The 15,395-nt window shown below is 43.2% G+C and overlaps 1 protein-coding gene across 1 annotated transcript in view; it reads left to right on the top strand.

The window, feature by feature from the left end:
• FAM83F (family with sequence similarity 83 member F) overlaps positions 1–14,851 on the top strand; it is a 37,719-nt gene extending 22,868 nt beyond the window's left edge. Inside the window, exons 4-5 of the mRNA XM_083365783.1 lie at positions 1,932–2,617; positions 14,480–14,851. Coding sequence (XP_083221909.1) covers positions 1,932–2,617; positions 14,480–14,544 — 751 coding nt within the window. The 3' untranslated portion in view covers positions 14,545–14,851. The remainder of the gene's footprint in view (positions 1–1,931; positions 2,618–14,479) is intronic.
• The last annotated feature ends 544 nt before the right edge of the window (positions 14,852–15,395 follow it).

Here is a 15,395-nt window from a genome sequence, read left to right as displayed (position 1 = left end):
ACCAAGAAAACAATTGGTAACACACTACGCGGTGAAGGACTGAAATCTTGCAGTGCTCGCAAGGTCCCCCTGCTCAAGAAAACACATGTACAGGCCTGTCTGAAGTTTGCCAATGAACATCTGAATGATTCAGATGAGACCAAAATCACGTTATTTGGCATCAGCTCGACTTGCTGTTTTTGGAGGAGGAGGAATGCTGCCTATGACCCCCAAGAACACCATCCCCACTGTCAAACATAGAGGTGGAAACATTATGCTTTGGGGGTGTTTTTCTGCTAAGGGGACAGGACAACTTCACCGCATCAAAGGGATGATGGATGGGGCCATGTAGTGTCAAAACTTGGGTGAGAACCTCCTTTCCTCAGCCAGGGAATTGAAAATGGGCCATGGATGGGTATTCCAGCATGGCAATGACCCAAAACACACAGCCAAGGCAACAAAAGAGTGGCTCAAGAAGAAGCACATTAAGGTCCTGGAGTGACCTAGCCAGTCTCCAGACCTTCATCCCAAAGAAAATCTGTGGAGGGAGCTGAAGGTTCAAGCTGCCAAACATGAGCCTTGAAACCTTAATGACTTGGAGAGGATCTGCAAAGAGGAGTGGGACAAAATCCCTCTTGAGATGTGTGCAAACCTGGTGACCAACAACAAGAAACGTGTGACCTCTGTGATTCCCAACAAGGGTTTTGCCACCTAGTACTAAGTCATGTCTTGCGAAGGGGTCAAATACCTATTTCACTCATTAAAATGCAAATCAATTTATAACTTTTTTGAAACTTTTTCTGGATTTTTTTGTTTTTATTCTGTCTCTCACTGTTAAAGTAAACCTACCATTAAAATTATAGACCGATCATTTCTTTGTCAGTTGGCAAACGTACAAAATCAGCAAGGGATCAAATACTTTTTCCCCTCACTGTAGATGCCTCCCATAGCACTCTAAAACTAATTGGTGCACCATCTAAAGACCCTGTGTGAGGGAGATGGACAGTTTTAAAATTTGAAAAAATAAAACATATTTAAAAACTAAATAAAAATTAATTTTAAAGAATAAGCGATAAAATTTCAGAAGATGTTAGTGTTCTTAATACATTGAAATCTCACACAATTTAGCCATGTTTTTAAATTTAAATTTAAATTTCTAGGTCGCCAAGATCTCTACAGATCTGCTGTAGAGATTAAAACCTATTATCACACCTAGCAGTATACTAAGGCCAATACTGCAAAAGATTAGTGCATCATCTGTGATGTATACCTTTATTAACCTTACAGCTAAAAGTACAGAAGATGACATAAATAAAAATCACAAAAATTAAAATCACTGTTAAATAGATGTTTAAAAATAACAGAAACTAAAACTCAAGCAGGTATCATAAAAATACTGAAAAATACTGAAATATACAGAAAAACAGAAATGTAGAGACACCATATCTGTTTTCCTGCTATCATATTCTGTATTAACTATCTTCACTACAGTCTCTTGGAAGGAATGTGGACTTCATAAATGTCAAAGAAAAAGGGAAGAAAGAAACCAAGTAGACCATAAAGGCATTCTATTTTTGCATTTCCTTCTTATATCAGGAAATGGGGGGTGGGCTTTTTGGTTCATGGATTATTCCTAGTAGTGAAGTTGGATATACTAATTTGAATGCCATACACCTAGTCTTATGAAATATTTCCTGTGATTCTTCTGATAACAAATATAAAATCAAGGTTTGAATGCCAGACATTTAGTCTTATGAAATATTTCCTGTGATTCTTCTGATAACAAATATAAAATTAAGGGTGTTTTTTTCCTAAGTATTTGATTGGGTCAAATCAGTTAAACTATTATGTATTTCTGAATAGCAAAAGGTTAAAGTTTTAGAAAGAAGTGGTTTCTGATTGCAGGTTTTTCCCAACAACCAAAGACTCACAGCTTTTTCCCTGCTTTACAGTTTCACATGGACCTCATCCCACATAAACAGAAATATTCTTTTGTGCCTGAGTGGACAGCATGTTGAAATGTTTGACACTGAATTCCGTGAGCTCTATGCCATTTCAGAGGAGGTTAATCTTTACAAGAAATTGAACATTCCCTGTCCTTTCCATCCTGGTATTGGAAACATTGGTTTTTCTTCGTCTACTGTGGCCCGGAAAGTTATCAACCCAAAATATGGACTGGTGATAGGTATTCCTCCAGGAGAAATGATGCGCCATCAGAGGGATGAGTCAAAAGAGAAATTTGAAGGAAAAGAACAAAATGAATCAAACAAACGACTAGATAGTTTTCTTAATGACCTTATAACAGTCAAGCAGGTGCTTCCGGATATAGAACCTCCACTTGAGAACTTGAGCACAGCAGAACCTCAAAAGTTATTTTCCCGATTCCATTTAGACCTGAAATCTAAATCTAAATCCAAAGAGTCTGTCTGTGACCATAGGAAGGATGAATTTCCCGATAGGGAAGTCAATTCCAAACAAGGTAAGAGGTTTGGCAGTGGATTGTTCAGAAGGGCCAAGCGACCTCCACCTTTGAATGCTGATGCCAATTCTGCTACTAGTGAGATTGCTGAAGATCTGATGGGTGTGAAGGTACCAAAGGAATGCCATGCCAGTTTTCGTAGTACTGGAGACAATTCAGGTAAATTTTCCTGGAAAATATTCTGACTTGTTTTGTTTCCATCATGAATGCATGTCACACAATCAGGCTTTCATTTTGAAAAGGCATACCTTTTCCTTCCTTTCTCCCTCTTTTGTCTTTTCTTTTTCTAAATTTATCTTACTGAGCAGTAGGAATGTAGTATCCTTATTGACATTATGCATTAAATGGGAATAGGGTGGCTGAAAGTGTATAAGTGAGTAGGACAGAAGCTAAATACAATAATCAGGAAATAGAAGGAAATAGATTGTCATCTAGGGTTCTGTGAGTATGAATATGAATCATATATACACACACACACACACACATATACACAGTATATGTCCTTAAACTGCTGTAAAGGACTTCAGTTAGAATTGCTGATGCAGATTTTGGAGTTATTGACATTCAGGAAGTACCTCAAGTAATGCAGCTGAATTTTAAATAGATTCATTTTCTCTTATTTGCTTTCTTACACCCAAAAGTGTGGATGTTAATTTTGGCTTCTTTATCCATTATTAATGGTAAAAGGTTACATGGGATTAGGAACAAGATAAACAAGGTAAGTCAGGGCAGGTTCATACTTATGGAGACTGTAACTCTCATGCATTTTATCCTATGATAAATAGACTCCACAGAAAACAAATCCTTTTTGTGTTCTAATTTGTGTAATAGTTTGGAGAAGATAAAAATAATACTGGAAAAGATCCATTTTGTCTTTTTAGTTTTCCGCAATCTAATACAAATGAGATAATTTCCTTCCTAACTGCCAAGGAATTTGTGTGAGGGACTTAGAAAATAAAAAAACAATTAAGCCACAAATGAGCTAGTAGCTAGCTAGTAATATATTAACTTTTGCACAAATCTTTGAAGTAACCTAGGGAGCCCCTCACAACATTTAAATTGTGGGGCTACAAAAGATGCAGTTTAGCTAAATTTCATATTTGTAGCACTACTTCAGCAAACTATGAGTATGTTTTAATTACTGCTATATTTTAATTACTGATATTCAGAGACATTTGCCCCCACTATGGAAGGTAATACTTACATTATCATGACTAATAGCCATGGATATTTTATCCTTCATTAAATATTTCTTCTTCTTTGTTAACAATTAGTTGTTAATTGTTAATTTTACAATAATATAGATTTGCAAGGGCTTATGACTTCTAGTTCCTTTACAGCAGCAACAAAATGTATTTTATATAAAAATTGCCTCAGCCAAAATTTAAATACAAAAGTTTGCTTAGGATTCTCAGCTCACTTTATATATGGTACTGAAGTAAATTCATATGAATGTACTTGATGACATTCTGTTTTTTTCATTCTGAAGAGGGATTTTTGTCTATATAGCTTTGTAATAAATGATAAAATAGATTTGATCAGTCTGAAGTAAATATATATATATATATATATATATATATATATATATATATATATATATATATATATATCCTACTTTGCAAAATATAATTAATGGAAATGTGAAGAATAATTTTTGATAATAAAAATTACAATGCTATGTATGGGAGATAACAGGTTCCGATCATAGGAAATCGCCAACAATAACCGATGGCGTACTGACGAACATCCTATTCCCAGGATGGTGGGGAACGGCAGAAGGTGCACAAACAGAGGGCCGTATCGTCACCGGGAGTGTCATCTCCGCTCTGTACAAGCGGTGAGACGCTCCGACCCTCTGTACTTCCCCGGAGGTCCCGGGAGCGAAGGTGTGCAGCCTCCCATGCTAAGGCTGGTCTACCTGAATGCCAGGTCTGTAGCTAACAAGGCACACCTTGTTCGTGACCTAGTGGAGAGCGAGCACGCGGACCTGGCTTGTATCACGGAAACCTGGCTGGGCCAAGAGGGTGGTGTCCCTCTGGTTGACCTCTGCCCGCCAGGTTTCCAGGTGCTGCACCAGCCTCGGGCCCATGGGAGGGGCGGGGGAGTGGCAGTTATCATCAGGGAATCCCTTAGCCCGCGAGAGATCACCGTCCCTCAGATGGTCGGGTGTGAGTCTCTCCTACTGAGATACGGCCCGGGGGCGCAGTTGGGCCTGCTGCTGGCATACCTACCACCTAATCGTGCAGCGGCAGCCCTGCCCGAGCTACTCGATGTCCTCTCAGGGTTGGTGGTTGAATTCCCAAGACTCATGGTCTTGGGCGACTTTAACCTACCGTCCCTGGGAGGATCGTCCGATCTGGCTCGGGAGTTCATGGCTTCCATGGCGGCCATGGACCTGTCGCAAATAATTTCTGGACCGACTCATGAGAGAGGCCACACCCCAGACTTGGTGTTCTTGTCTGGACGGTGGCGCGATGATATCGGTGGGGGTGCCACGACTATTATGCCCCTGTCATGGACCGATCATCACCTCGTGCGGCTAGACTTCCCCTTTGCCACCCCCCGCCGTGGGTGCGCGGTGCCAACCAGATGGTACCGCCCTAGGCGCCTAATGGACCCTGATAGGTTCCAGGCAGCGCTTGGGGACGCACATGCACTCCCTGCTCACAGCTCGGCGGATGCCTTAGTGGAAGCCTGGGAGAAGGCAGCCACGGAGGCTCTGGACCGAGTTGTACCCTTGCGGCCTCTGACCCGGCGCAGATCCCAGCGAGCCCCATGGTTCACCGCGGAGCTCCGGGAAATGAAGCGTCGGAGACGGGGCCTAGAGAGCCGTTGGAGATCCAGTCGATCCGAATCCGACCGATTGCGATTAAGAATCCTCACCAGGTCTTATCTCGCTGCGATAAGGGTGGCAAAATCCAACTACTTTTCCACCCTCATCGCGTCCGCAGATAATCGCCCGGCTGCCTTGTTCAGGGTGACTCGCTCCCTACTGAACCAAGAGGTGAGGGAGGAACCCTTGCAGGGTCGAGCCGAGGAATTCGGTCAATATCTGCTGGATAAAATTGCTCGGATCCGAAACGGCCTGGACTCCAACTGGGCTGAGTTGGAAGAACAAGGCATGGACAGTCTTGTCGACGTCATCTGGGAGGAATTTGATCCTGTGACTCCTAAGGAAGTGGACAGGATTATGAGGAGGTTGAGCTCCTCCACATGCTTACTGGACCCGTGCCCTTCCTGGCTGGCATATGCAGCTCGAGAGGGGACACGAGGCTGGTTCCTGGCGGTCATCTCCGCTTCTCTGAGTGAGGGTCACTTCCCCACCGCCTTGAAGGAGGTGGTGGTGAGGCCTCTCCTCAAGAAGCCCACCTTGGACCCATCCTCATTGAATAACTTTTGTCCAGTCTCCAATCTTCGCTTCCTTGCGAAGGTTGTTGAGAGCGTGGTGGCGCACCAACTCCCTCAGATCCTGGATGAAGCGGTTTATCTAGACCCGTACCAATCGGGCTTCAGGCCGGGCTACAGCACGGAGACGGCATTGGTCGCTCTGATAAATGATCTCTGGAGAGCCCGGGACAGGGGCCATTCCTCTGTCCTAGTCTTATTAGACCTCTCGGCGGCTTTCGATACCATCGACCATGGTATCTTGCTGCGACGCCTCAGGGGACTGGGAGTGGGAGGCACGGTTCTGCATTGGTTCTCCTCCTTTCTCCAGGGTCGCTCGCAGTCGGTGTTGGCAGGGGGACAGAGGTCGACCCCGAGGCCTCTCGCTTGCGGAGTCCCTCAAGGGTCGGTCCTCTCGCCTCTCCTGTTCAACATCTACATGAAACCGCTGGGCGAGATCATTCGCAGCTTTGGAGTAGGGTACCATCAGTATGCTGATGACACCCAGCTTTTCATCTCAACTCCAAACAACATCAGTGATGCCCTCGACGTGATGTCTCGCTGCCTGAAAGCGGTCCGGGAATGGATGGGGAGGAACAGGCTTCAACTGAACCCGGACAAGACTGAATGGCTGTACGTACCGGCAAGCCAGGATACTCAGAACATCCCATCCCTTAACATTGGGGACAAGTTACTACCCCCTGTTGATAGGGCCCGCAACCTGGGTGTCCTCCTTGACTCGCAGCTCTCCCTGGAAGATCACATAGGAGCTGTGACCAAGGGGGCCTTCTCCCGGGTTCGACTAGTTCGCCAATTACGGCCTTATCTGGACCTGGATGCCTTACGTACAGTCACCCATGCTCTTGTGACCTCTCGCCTAGACTACTGTAACGCTCTCTACTTGGGGCTGCCCTTGAGATCCACTCGGAAGCTTCAACTGGTGCAAAGTGCAGCGGCACGGACACTCTTGGGAGCCTCCCGATACTCCCATATCACACCTCTCCTCCGTGCACTGCACTGGCTTCCAGTTGCCTTCCGTGTGAAGTTCAAGGTGCTAACAATGACTTACAAAGCCCTACATGGCATGGGTCCGGACTACCTACGGGAGCACCTTCTGCCAATGTCAGCACCCCACCGTCCTGTGCGCTCCCACAGAGAGGGCCTCCTCAGGGTGCCACCGCTCAAGGAATGTCGGCTGGTGGCCCCCAGGGGGAGGGCATTCTCAATGGGTGCGCCAGCCCTCTGGAACAGCTTACCAACCGAAATCCGGATGGCCCCCGACCTCCGCACCTTCCGGCGCGAATTAAAAACTTATCTGTTCCAGCAGTCCGGCCTGGCCTGATAGCTCTAATCTGGGGTCCCAGTTTGTATTTTACTATTGTTTGTTTTCACTATTGTTCATTCTGTATGCCTACCTTATTCTGTACACCGCCCCGAGTCCCTCGGGAGAAGGGCGGTTTATAAAAACAAATAAATAAATAAATAAATAAATAAATAAAAACAGGCAAGGGGTTAAAGTTCCGTTTACATTTCACAGCTTATTCTTGTATGGAATATATTATTAAAACTTCAGTGAGTTACAGAGTTTATGTTTCAATTGACTGCTGTTAGGGCCTCTTTTGGAGATTGGCAGTCTACCTTGTTTGAATAGAAATCTTTATAGCACAAACTGCACACAATTTTTAAGTAAATGTATTTTGTTTAATTGACCAGAGGACATGTAGCAACCCCTAGTGACAGAATTACAAAATAACAGGCAATGTTCCTATGTCTGCCTTGCTTTCCTCATAAATGTGTATTTAATATCTATCACATAGGCTATGTTGTTTTCTACTCTCTAGCATATTCTTATTATTCTTTATATGTATGTAGTCCAACCTTGTCTAATTGGTGCTGTATTTCCATATTGTTGCCATATAAAGTGCATGGATATGTCCACAAAGTAGCCAGTGGTCAGCCTGAAAGAGAAATCTATACACTGGCTTTAGAGTTTTTTTTCAATGCTGCTGTATAGCAACTAAGTTTATATAACAGCACCACTGTTTAATAAGTATGTTGATATAAAAGTTAAAGATCAAGAGTAATTGCCCAGAATAGATGAAAATATTGAAGGAGTCTAACAACTGAATACTAATACACCAAGATATTTTTATTCATCCTTGATTACAATACTCAAAGACAATGTGTAAACAGTAGGATTTTCTTCTAGGAGTCGCAAGGTTGCTTGACCAGTAATTAAATTGGAATCTTAGATGAAAATATCTTATATATAGTGTAGACTTAATTCATCCTTGCCAATCTAATGGCCCCAGATGTGTTAATTTCAGCTTCATTAATTCCTTGACCTTTCCAAGGTCAAAACAGCAGATAAAAGATTAGCTGGAATAAGGTCCAAGACAAAGCCTAGAAATAGGTCAACAGACAATGCCATAGCTACTGCTTTACACTCTGTTACAAGTCATCTCGAGAGACCTGGAAGTTATGTCAGGATGCTTTTTGTTGACTACAGCTCGGCTTTCAACATCATTTTGCCCAGCATTCTCATCGAGAAGCTGACTGACTTGAAATTCTCCCCTGCCATCTGTGATTGGATTCAAGACTTTCTTAGGGATTGGTTACAAACAGTGAAGGTTGGGTCTGCTTTGTCCACCCCCCTGAAGCTTTGCACCGACACGCCACAGGGCTGTGTGCTTAGCCCCTACCTGTACTCTTTATGCACTTATGATTGTGTATCATCTGACCCATCCACTGCGATAATCAAGTTTGCAGATGATACAACTGTGGTGGGTCTTATTACAGGTGGGGATGAGACAGCATATAGGGCGGAGGTACAAAAACTATCCATATGGTGTAGTAACAACAACTTGCACCTAAACATTGGCAAGACGAAAGAGATGGTATTAGACTTCGGGAGAAAAAAAGAGGAACCTGCCCCACTTTACATCGGGGAGGACTGTGTAGAGAGAGTTTCCTCCTTTAAATTTCTGGGAGTCTACCTCTGTGAAGATCTGACCTGGAAAGTTAACACAACCCAGGTGGCTAGAAAGGCCCAACAGAGGCTTCACTTTCTTAGGGTCTTGCGGAAGAACAGGGTAGAACAATGGCTAATGACCCTCTTTTACTGGTCTACTATAGAGAGCGTCCTCTCGTATGGTATTGTGGTTTGGTATGCTGGTCTGACAGCCGCGGACAGGAAGGTATTACAGAGGGTAGTGAGCACAGCACAAGACATTGTGGGCTGTTCCCTGACACCACTGGATGACATCGCCAGGGCTCGTTGCCTTGGAAGAGTGAGGAAGATTCTCAGGGATGACTCACACCCTGGACGGTATCTCTTTACTCTCCTACCATCCGGTAGGAGATATAGGAATATAGCAGCCGTACCAACAGGCTGAAAAATAGCTTTTATCCGTGGGCTGTTAGGCTTTTAAATGGGACATAATCTCTGTGAACTTATGCAGAATTGACTTGGGAGGCCGGTGTGTGGTATAGTTGGTTCACATGGTGTGGTAGGATGGAGGGTTTGTTGTCACTGTGTTTTGGGGGGTGAGAGCACGGGGGGAGGCTCAGCTAATCTCAATGTACACATGTTGTACTTTGACAATAAATGTTTATTTATTTATTTCAGCAGGTGGTCCAAGATCCAAAGTCAGAGTCATATGATTCAAGAGTTAGTATCTGAGGCACACAATCTGGATTAGCAAATAGTTATTTCCAATGGAAAGGCTTGAGGTTACTGCTTCACCTAAGAAAAACCAATGTGTTACTCATTATGGGAGGGTGCAGCTTTATTCTTGCAAGGAAACTTGCAGAGTACTTTTGCTCATCTTTGCTTGGTGAGCCCTTGCACTGGGTGGACATAGCAGCTCAGACTCCTTCAGAGACCAATAGCAGGTGTTCTTGTTGATTACCAGACAGTCCCACTTCAAATGCCTCTAGGTCAGGCGTGTCAAACTCGCGGCGTCGCACGACGTATCATGACTTTTTCCCCATTGCCGGCAATGGGGTGGGTGTGGTTTTGGTGTGTTGCATCTGGCCCGTGGGCCAGCAGTTTGACATGCCTGCTGTAGGTCCTCAGCCAGTGGCTTATCCATTAACTCTAGACTAGAGCAGGTTTATTTATTTATGTATTTGTTTATTATTGGGATTTATATGCCGCCCTATCTCCCGAAGGACTCAGGGCGGCTAACAACAATAACATATAATAAATACGGAAGTTAAGATAAAATTAAAATTAAAGGCCTCTGTACAATAAATTAAAATTAAAATAAATTAAAATTAGAGTTAAAAATTAAAAACATAATTAAAATCCCTGTCAGTCCAGGTCAGCCAGGTGGAAAAGGAGTGTTTTGAGGCCACAGCGAAAGGACTGGAGATCTGGGGCCATCCGAAGCTCAGGGGGGAGCTGATTCCATAGGGCTGGCGCTCCCACAGAGAAGGCCCTCCCCCTGGGGGTCGGCAGCCGACATTGTCTAGCCGACGGTACCCTGAGGAGGCCTTCTCTGTGTGAGCGTACTGGGCGATGGGAATTCGTTCCTGGCAGCAGATGGTCCTGCAAGTATCCCAGTCCTAAGCCATGTAGGGCTTTAAAGGTAAGTACCAGCATCTTAAATCTCATCCGGAGGGCAACCGGTAACCAATGCAGCTCACGCAGGAGGGGTGTAATATGGGAGTATCAGGGTGCTCCCATCACTACCCGTGCAGCCGCATTCTGCACCAGCTGAAGCCTCCGGGTGGTCTTTAAGGGCAGCCCCATGTAGAGAGCATTGCAGTAATCTATACGGGAGGTAACGAGTGCGTGGGTGACTGTGCGTAGGGCATCTCGGTCCAGAAAGGGGCGTAACTGGCGTACCAGGCAAATCTGGGCAAATGCCCCCCTAGCCACAACTCCAATATGGTCTTCAAAACTGAGTCGTGAATTCAGGAGGACGCCCAGATTGCGTGCTCTATCAACGGGAGGTAACATCTCTCCTCCTATAACCAAGGATGGAACCTCTTGGACTAAACGAGATGCCGGTACGTAAAGCCACTCAGTCTAGGCCGGGTTGAGCCGGAGCCTGTTCTTTCCCATCCAAATCTGTACCGCTTCCAGGCAACGGGGCATCACATCGAGATGAAAAGCTGGGTATCATCAGCATATTGATGGTATCAAAAGCCGCTGAGAGATCTAATAGGACCAGGACAGAGGAATAACCCCTAAAATAGCTGGATCCAATGCAGGTTTCTTAAGGAGGGGCCTTACCACCGCCTCTTTCAAGGCGGCAGGGAAGTACCCTTCACTCAGTGAGGCATTGATAACTGCTAGGAGCCAGCCTCGTGTAACCTCCCGAGACGCATAGACCAGCCACGAGGGACACGGGTCCAACAAACACGTGGCGGTACTTAATTTTCCCATGATCCTGTCCACTTCATCCGGAGTCACAGGATCAAACTCTTCCCAAATGTTCTCGGCCAAACTCATCATTTTCCTCTTGTCAGATACTGCCCAGTCAAAGTCCAGACCAGCCCGAATCTGAGCAATTTTGTCCACCAGATATTTACTAAATTCCTCAGCCCGTCCTCGTAAGGGGTCTTCTCCCGTCCCTTGATTTTAAAGGGAGCGGACCACCCTAAACAGGGCGGCTGGGCTTGAGCTCCCTATGATAGTCCATATGGCCATTAGCTGGAAAAAGTTGATTTATCTAGCCTGCTATTTACTAGAGGTACTGTACTGTACAGGTACTACAGTCTTGTCTGCAGGTAGTCCTCAACTTACAACCATTCATTTAGGGACTGTTTGAAGTTACACCAGTACTAAAAAAGTGACTTACTACTACTTTTCACACTTACAACTGTTGTAGCGTCTCCATGGTCACATGATCAAAATTCAGATACCTGGCAACTAGCATGTATTTATGATATTTGCAGTGTCCCAGGTTCATATGATCACCTCTTGCAACCTTCTGACAAGCAAAGTCAATGAAGAAGCCAGGTTCATTTAACAACCATGTTACTAAGTTAACAACTGCAGGGATTTACTTAACAACTGTGGCATAAAATGGGACAAAACTCACTTAACAACTGTTGCTTAGCAGTGCAAGTTTTGGTCTCAATTGTGGTCATAAGTTGAGGACTATACTGTTAGTTCAAGATTACCAGGGAATCTAAAATTGAAAACATTTCAATATCATCAGATTGGAAGTGTTCTACTGTAACTGACATAAGTTGTGCAGAGTTCTTCAGCTAAGACAGGGGTATCAAACTGCCAGTCCATAGGCCGGTTGCATCATGCAGAGGCCGCATCCACCCCAGCTCTGGCAATGCAAAAAAAGTCATGATATGTCACAACATGTCACGTGACACAGCGAGTTTGACACTCGTGAGTTAAGATGTTCTCCATTAACAAGTCCTTTTAACTGGACAGCCCAGGAAAGTGGTTCAGCCACTCTGCTTGTTTAAACTTTCATCTATGATTCTTTCCTATCATTGGAGTTCCAATAAGCCAGAAACCTAATTAGCTGGATATACTAGTGCAGACATGTCAAACTCGCGACATCACATGACGTCACGCTACATATCAGAACTTTTTCCCCATTACTGGCAATGGGGTGAGCCGGCAGTTTGATACCCCTGTACTTGTGGGTAACAATATAAATTACCAGGGGGGGGATGCAGAATAATTTAAAATGTATTATTTAGAGTGTGAAAATGGCAAACAAGGAAAACAGTAAACATGTCTCTTCCCCTCTACTTTTCTCTTTCCAACACTAATTTTAAAGGATTTTGTTCTGAGCGTTTACCTAGTTCAGGGGTAGATAACCTTGGCTCTTTTATGACTCATGGACTTCAACTCCCAGAATTCCTGAGCCAGCCATGCTGAGGAGAAAGGGAGAGTTTCCAAGTTGAGCCATGCTGGCTCAGGAATTCTGGGAGTTGAAGTCCATGAGTCATAAAAGAGCCAAGGTTGCCTACCCCTGACCTAGTTAATTCCCAAAGAAAACTCTGAAATGTAAAAAATAATCTTATTAAAAGAATTGACCCAATTTGCTATCTTTGGTGACCAAGAGGAAAAAAAACCTACTCCTTACATGAACAAAAACCCATTGGACTGGCAATTTAATCTTTCTTAAGGACTTATAGCAAACCGCCATTTTATACTGTGAATGTAAAGTAATGGGCATGTTACACACTGTTCTGTTCTCTATTAACTTACAGTATCACTCTACAACAGGAGAGAGGGCCTTTGCATAGATTCACCTGGCGTGACCTTTCCTAGACTTTTATCATCATAGGCATCTTGCTTATAGATCACTGCAATGGACTGTTCATAGGGCTGACCTTGAAGACCACTTGAAAGCTTTAGGTATCTAGAAGCAGAAGCACAAGCAGTTGTGTGGACACTTTAATATGGCCATATAGCACTTCTGCTAGGCATGTTGCACTGGATATCTGGGTGCAGTTCAAGGTGCTAGTTATCACCTATAAAGCTCCTTATGGCATAGGGCCTGATTATCTGAGTGGTCACCTCACATCATTTTTTCCTTTCCCATAAAATCTTACAGAGGGTATGCACTTCATATCCCATCCATTAAGAATTGCACTTGATGGTACCCATGAAGTGTGCCTTCTCTGTTGCAGCACCTGCCCTCTGACTGTGCCATTATTTAAATGACCTGTGCAACTTTTAACTAAACCTGGCAAACTTGGCTTTTTCTTCAAACTCGGGTTAGGTTAGGCTGTGTTCATCCAGATCATATTATGACATTTTTATGGTGCGTGTTTGTTCCTCATGTTGTGTTCATATGGTTTTAGTTTTGGTTTCAGAAATGATGATTGGTTTTAATTTACCTATACAGTTCCCGGAGGGAGTCGTTGCTGAGTTTAGCAGCCTTACAAATCTACATTGTAAAGAAATAAACAAATCTGTCTCTAAGCTTTTCAAGGAAGTGCTGCAATGCAGCAATTGTGCCATTAGTGTCACATGAACAGCTTGCTGAATGTGTGGCTCAGGCTTCACCCCCTCTTTTCCTGTTTGCTCAGTTGGGGGCCTTTCCCAGCACCAATGCCTGTGATTTACTTGTAGGGAATAATGAGACAAAATTGTTGGCAGCAATAAGCAAGCATCACAGTTGCTGGGGCAACAGCTCTAGAGGAAAGGAACAGCCTGGGGGTGATCTTAGGTGGAATTAAAGTGGGTGGGCTGCTGCTGTCTTTCCTAAGTTTGTTCAGCTAGCATAGCCAGGATGTCCAGCAAGAGATGAAAGGTGTTGAGAGGACATTGTTGAGGAGACATCAGGTTAAAAAAGTTGGTCTAATGTTTAAACATGTTTTAAAATAACACTTCAGAACCAGAGAATTGTATAGTCTTATCTATAAAATTTTTATTAAAGAGCCTCAAAGATACTTAACAATTCTCATGATATTTTGAAAGTTTTTAAATGAGTATTAATGTACAAATTGGGAATAGCTGCAAGAAAGATGCTCAATAGTGAAAGTGTTTTTAGAGTTTGTTTCTCTTACCACTGAGTCAGGAGTACCTCAGCAGAAATAAAGTGAGAATCTTGTCTATGTGGTTTAGGATAGCAAACTATCACTTTTCTTTTTAAAATATATGTATGTCTATTTTTAGAAACTTTATTTGTATATTTTCTACTACAGGTAATATGAATCCAAGTTCTCTCCCTGGGGGAAAAAGCAAACAGTCAATCTGTGTGGTCTCATGACTGAAGAAAAACTACTGGAAAATTAGAATTCAAAAGGCATCTACTGGAATATACAAATAAGTGCATTCTTTCAAACTTTCAATCTGACATCCTCACAATGCTGCATGTAACCACTGCACTTTCCAAGACAGAGCTGGGTTTGCCAGTTAAAGCATATCTACTGAGTAAAAGTGTGTTCTGGAAGATCATTGCATAATGGTAGCAATATTAATTAAAAAAAACATGACAACTTCATTTTGGATTTAACTCTATTGCAATATAGCTGTTAAAGAGTTGAGTGGCCTTATAAATGTTTAAATAAATAACATGTCAAGGTGCTTTCCTTCTTTTAGTGATGTTGTTTTAGTTTGTCAGGCTTCAGATTAAAAGAATGTTGTTGCATCATTGATTGCACTGTATTTTATTAACTTGCTAGGATAGAAAATTAAAAACAAAACTAGTTTGAATAAAATATTTTTTAAATGTATAACATCTCTATACTTTTTTTTTAAATTAAATTAAATCTTCTGTCCTGTTATTCATCCTTTTCAGTAATATTAATGTATGGATAGTCAGCCTTCCCAAGAGTACCATGCTCACAGATTAGCAGGTGGGCTTACATTCATAGGCCTGAGGGCTATGAATTAGGGGAAAATGTTAACAATGAAATTACCATACTAATTCCTTTCATTCTATGTACAACTTGACTCTTAAGCCAACATAGGATGTAAGAACAGGATGTAACAATGGCTATTTAAATGAAGATCAGTACAAGAGATGCCTGCTGAGATGTACAGGACAGGCAAAGTTTGACATAGCCTCCATAAATAGAACAGACTGTAATGACCTGTAGTAAACAATAAGTATTGGCT

This window comes from Vipera ursinii, assembly GCF_947247035.1.
Source record: "Vipera ursinii genome assembly, chromosome: 6".
NCBI lineage: Eukaryota > Metazoa > Chordata > Lepidosauria > Squamata > Viperidae > Vipera > Vipera ursinii.
Note: the sequence above shows the minus strand (reverse complement) of the source record. Positions and strands in the feature narration are given on the sequence as shown.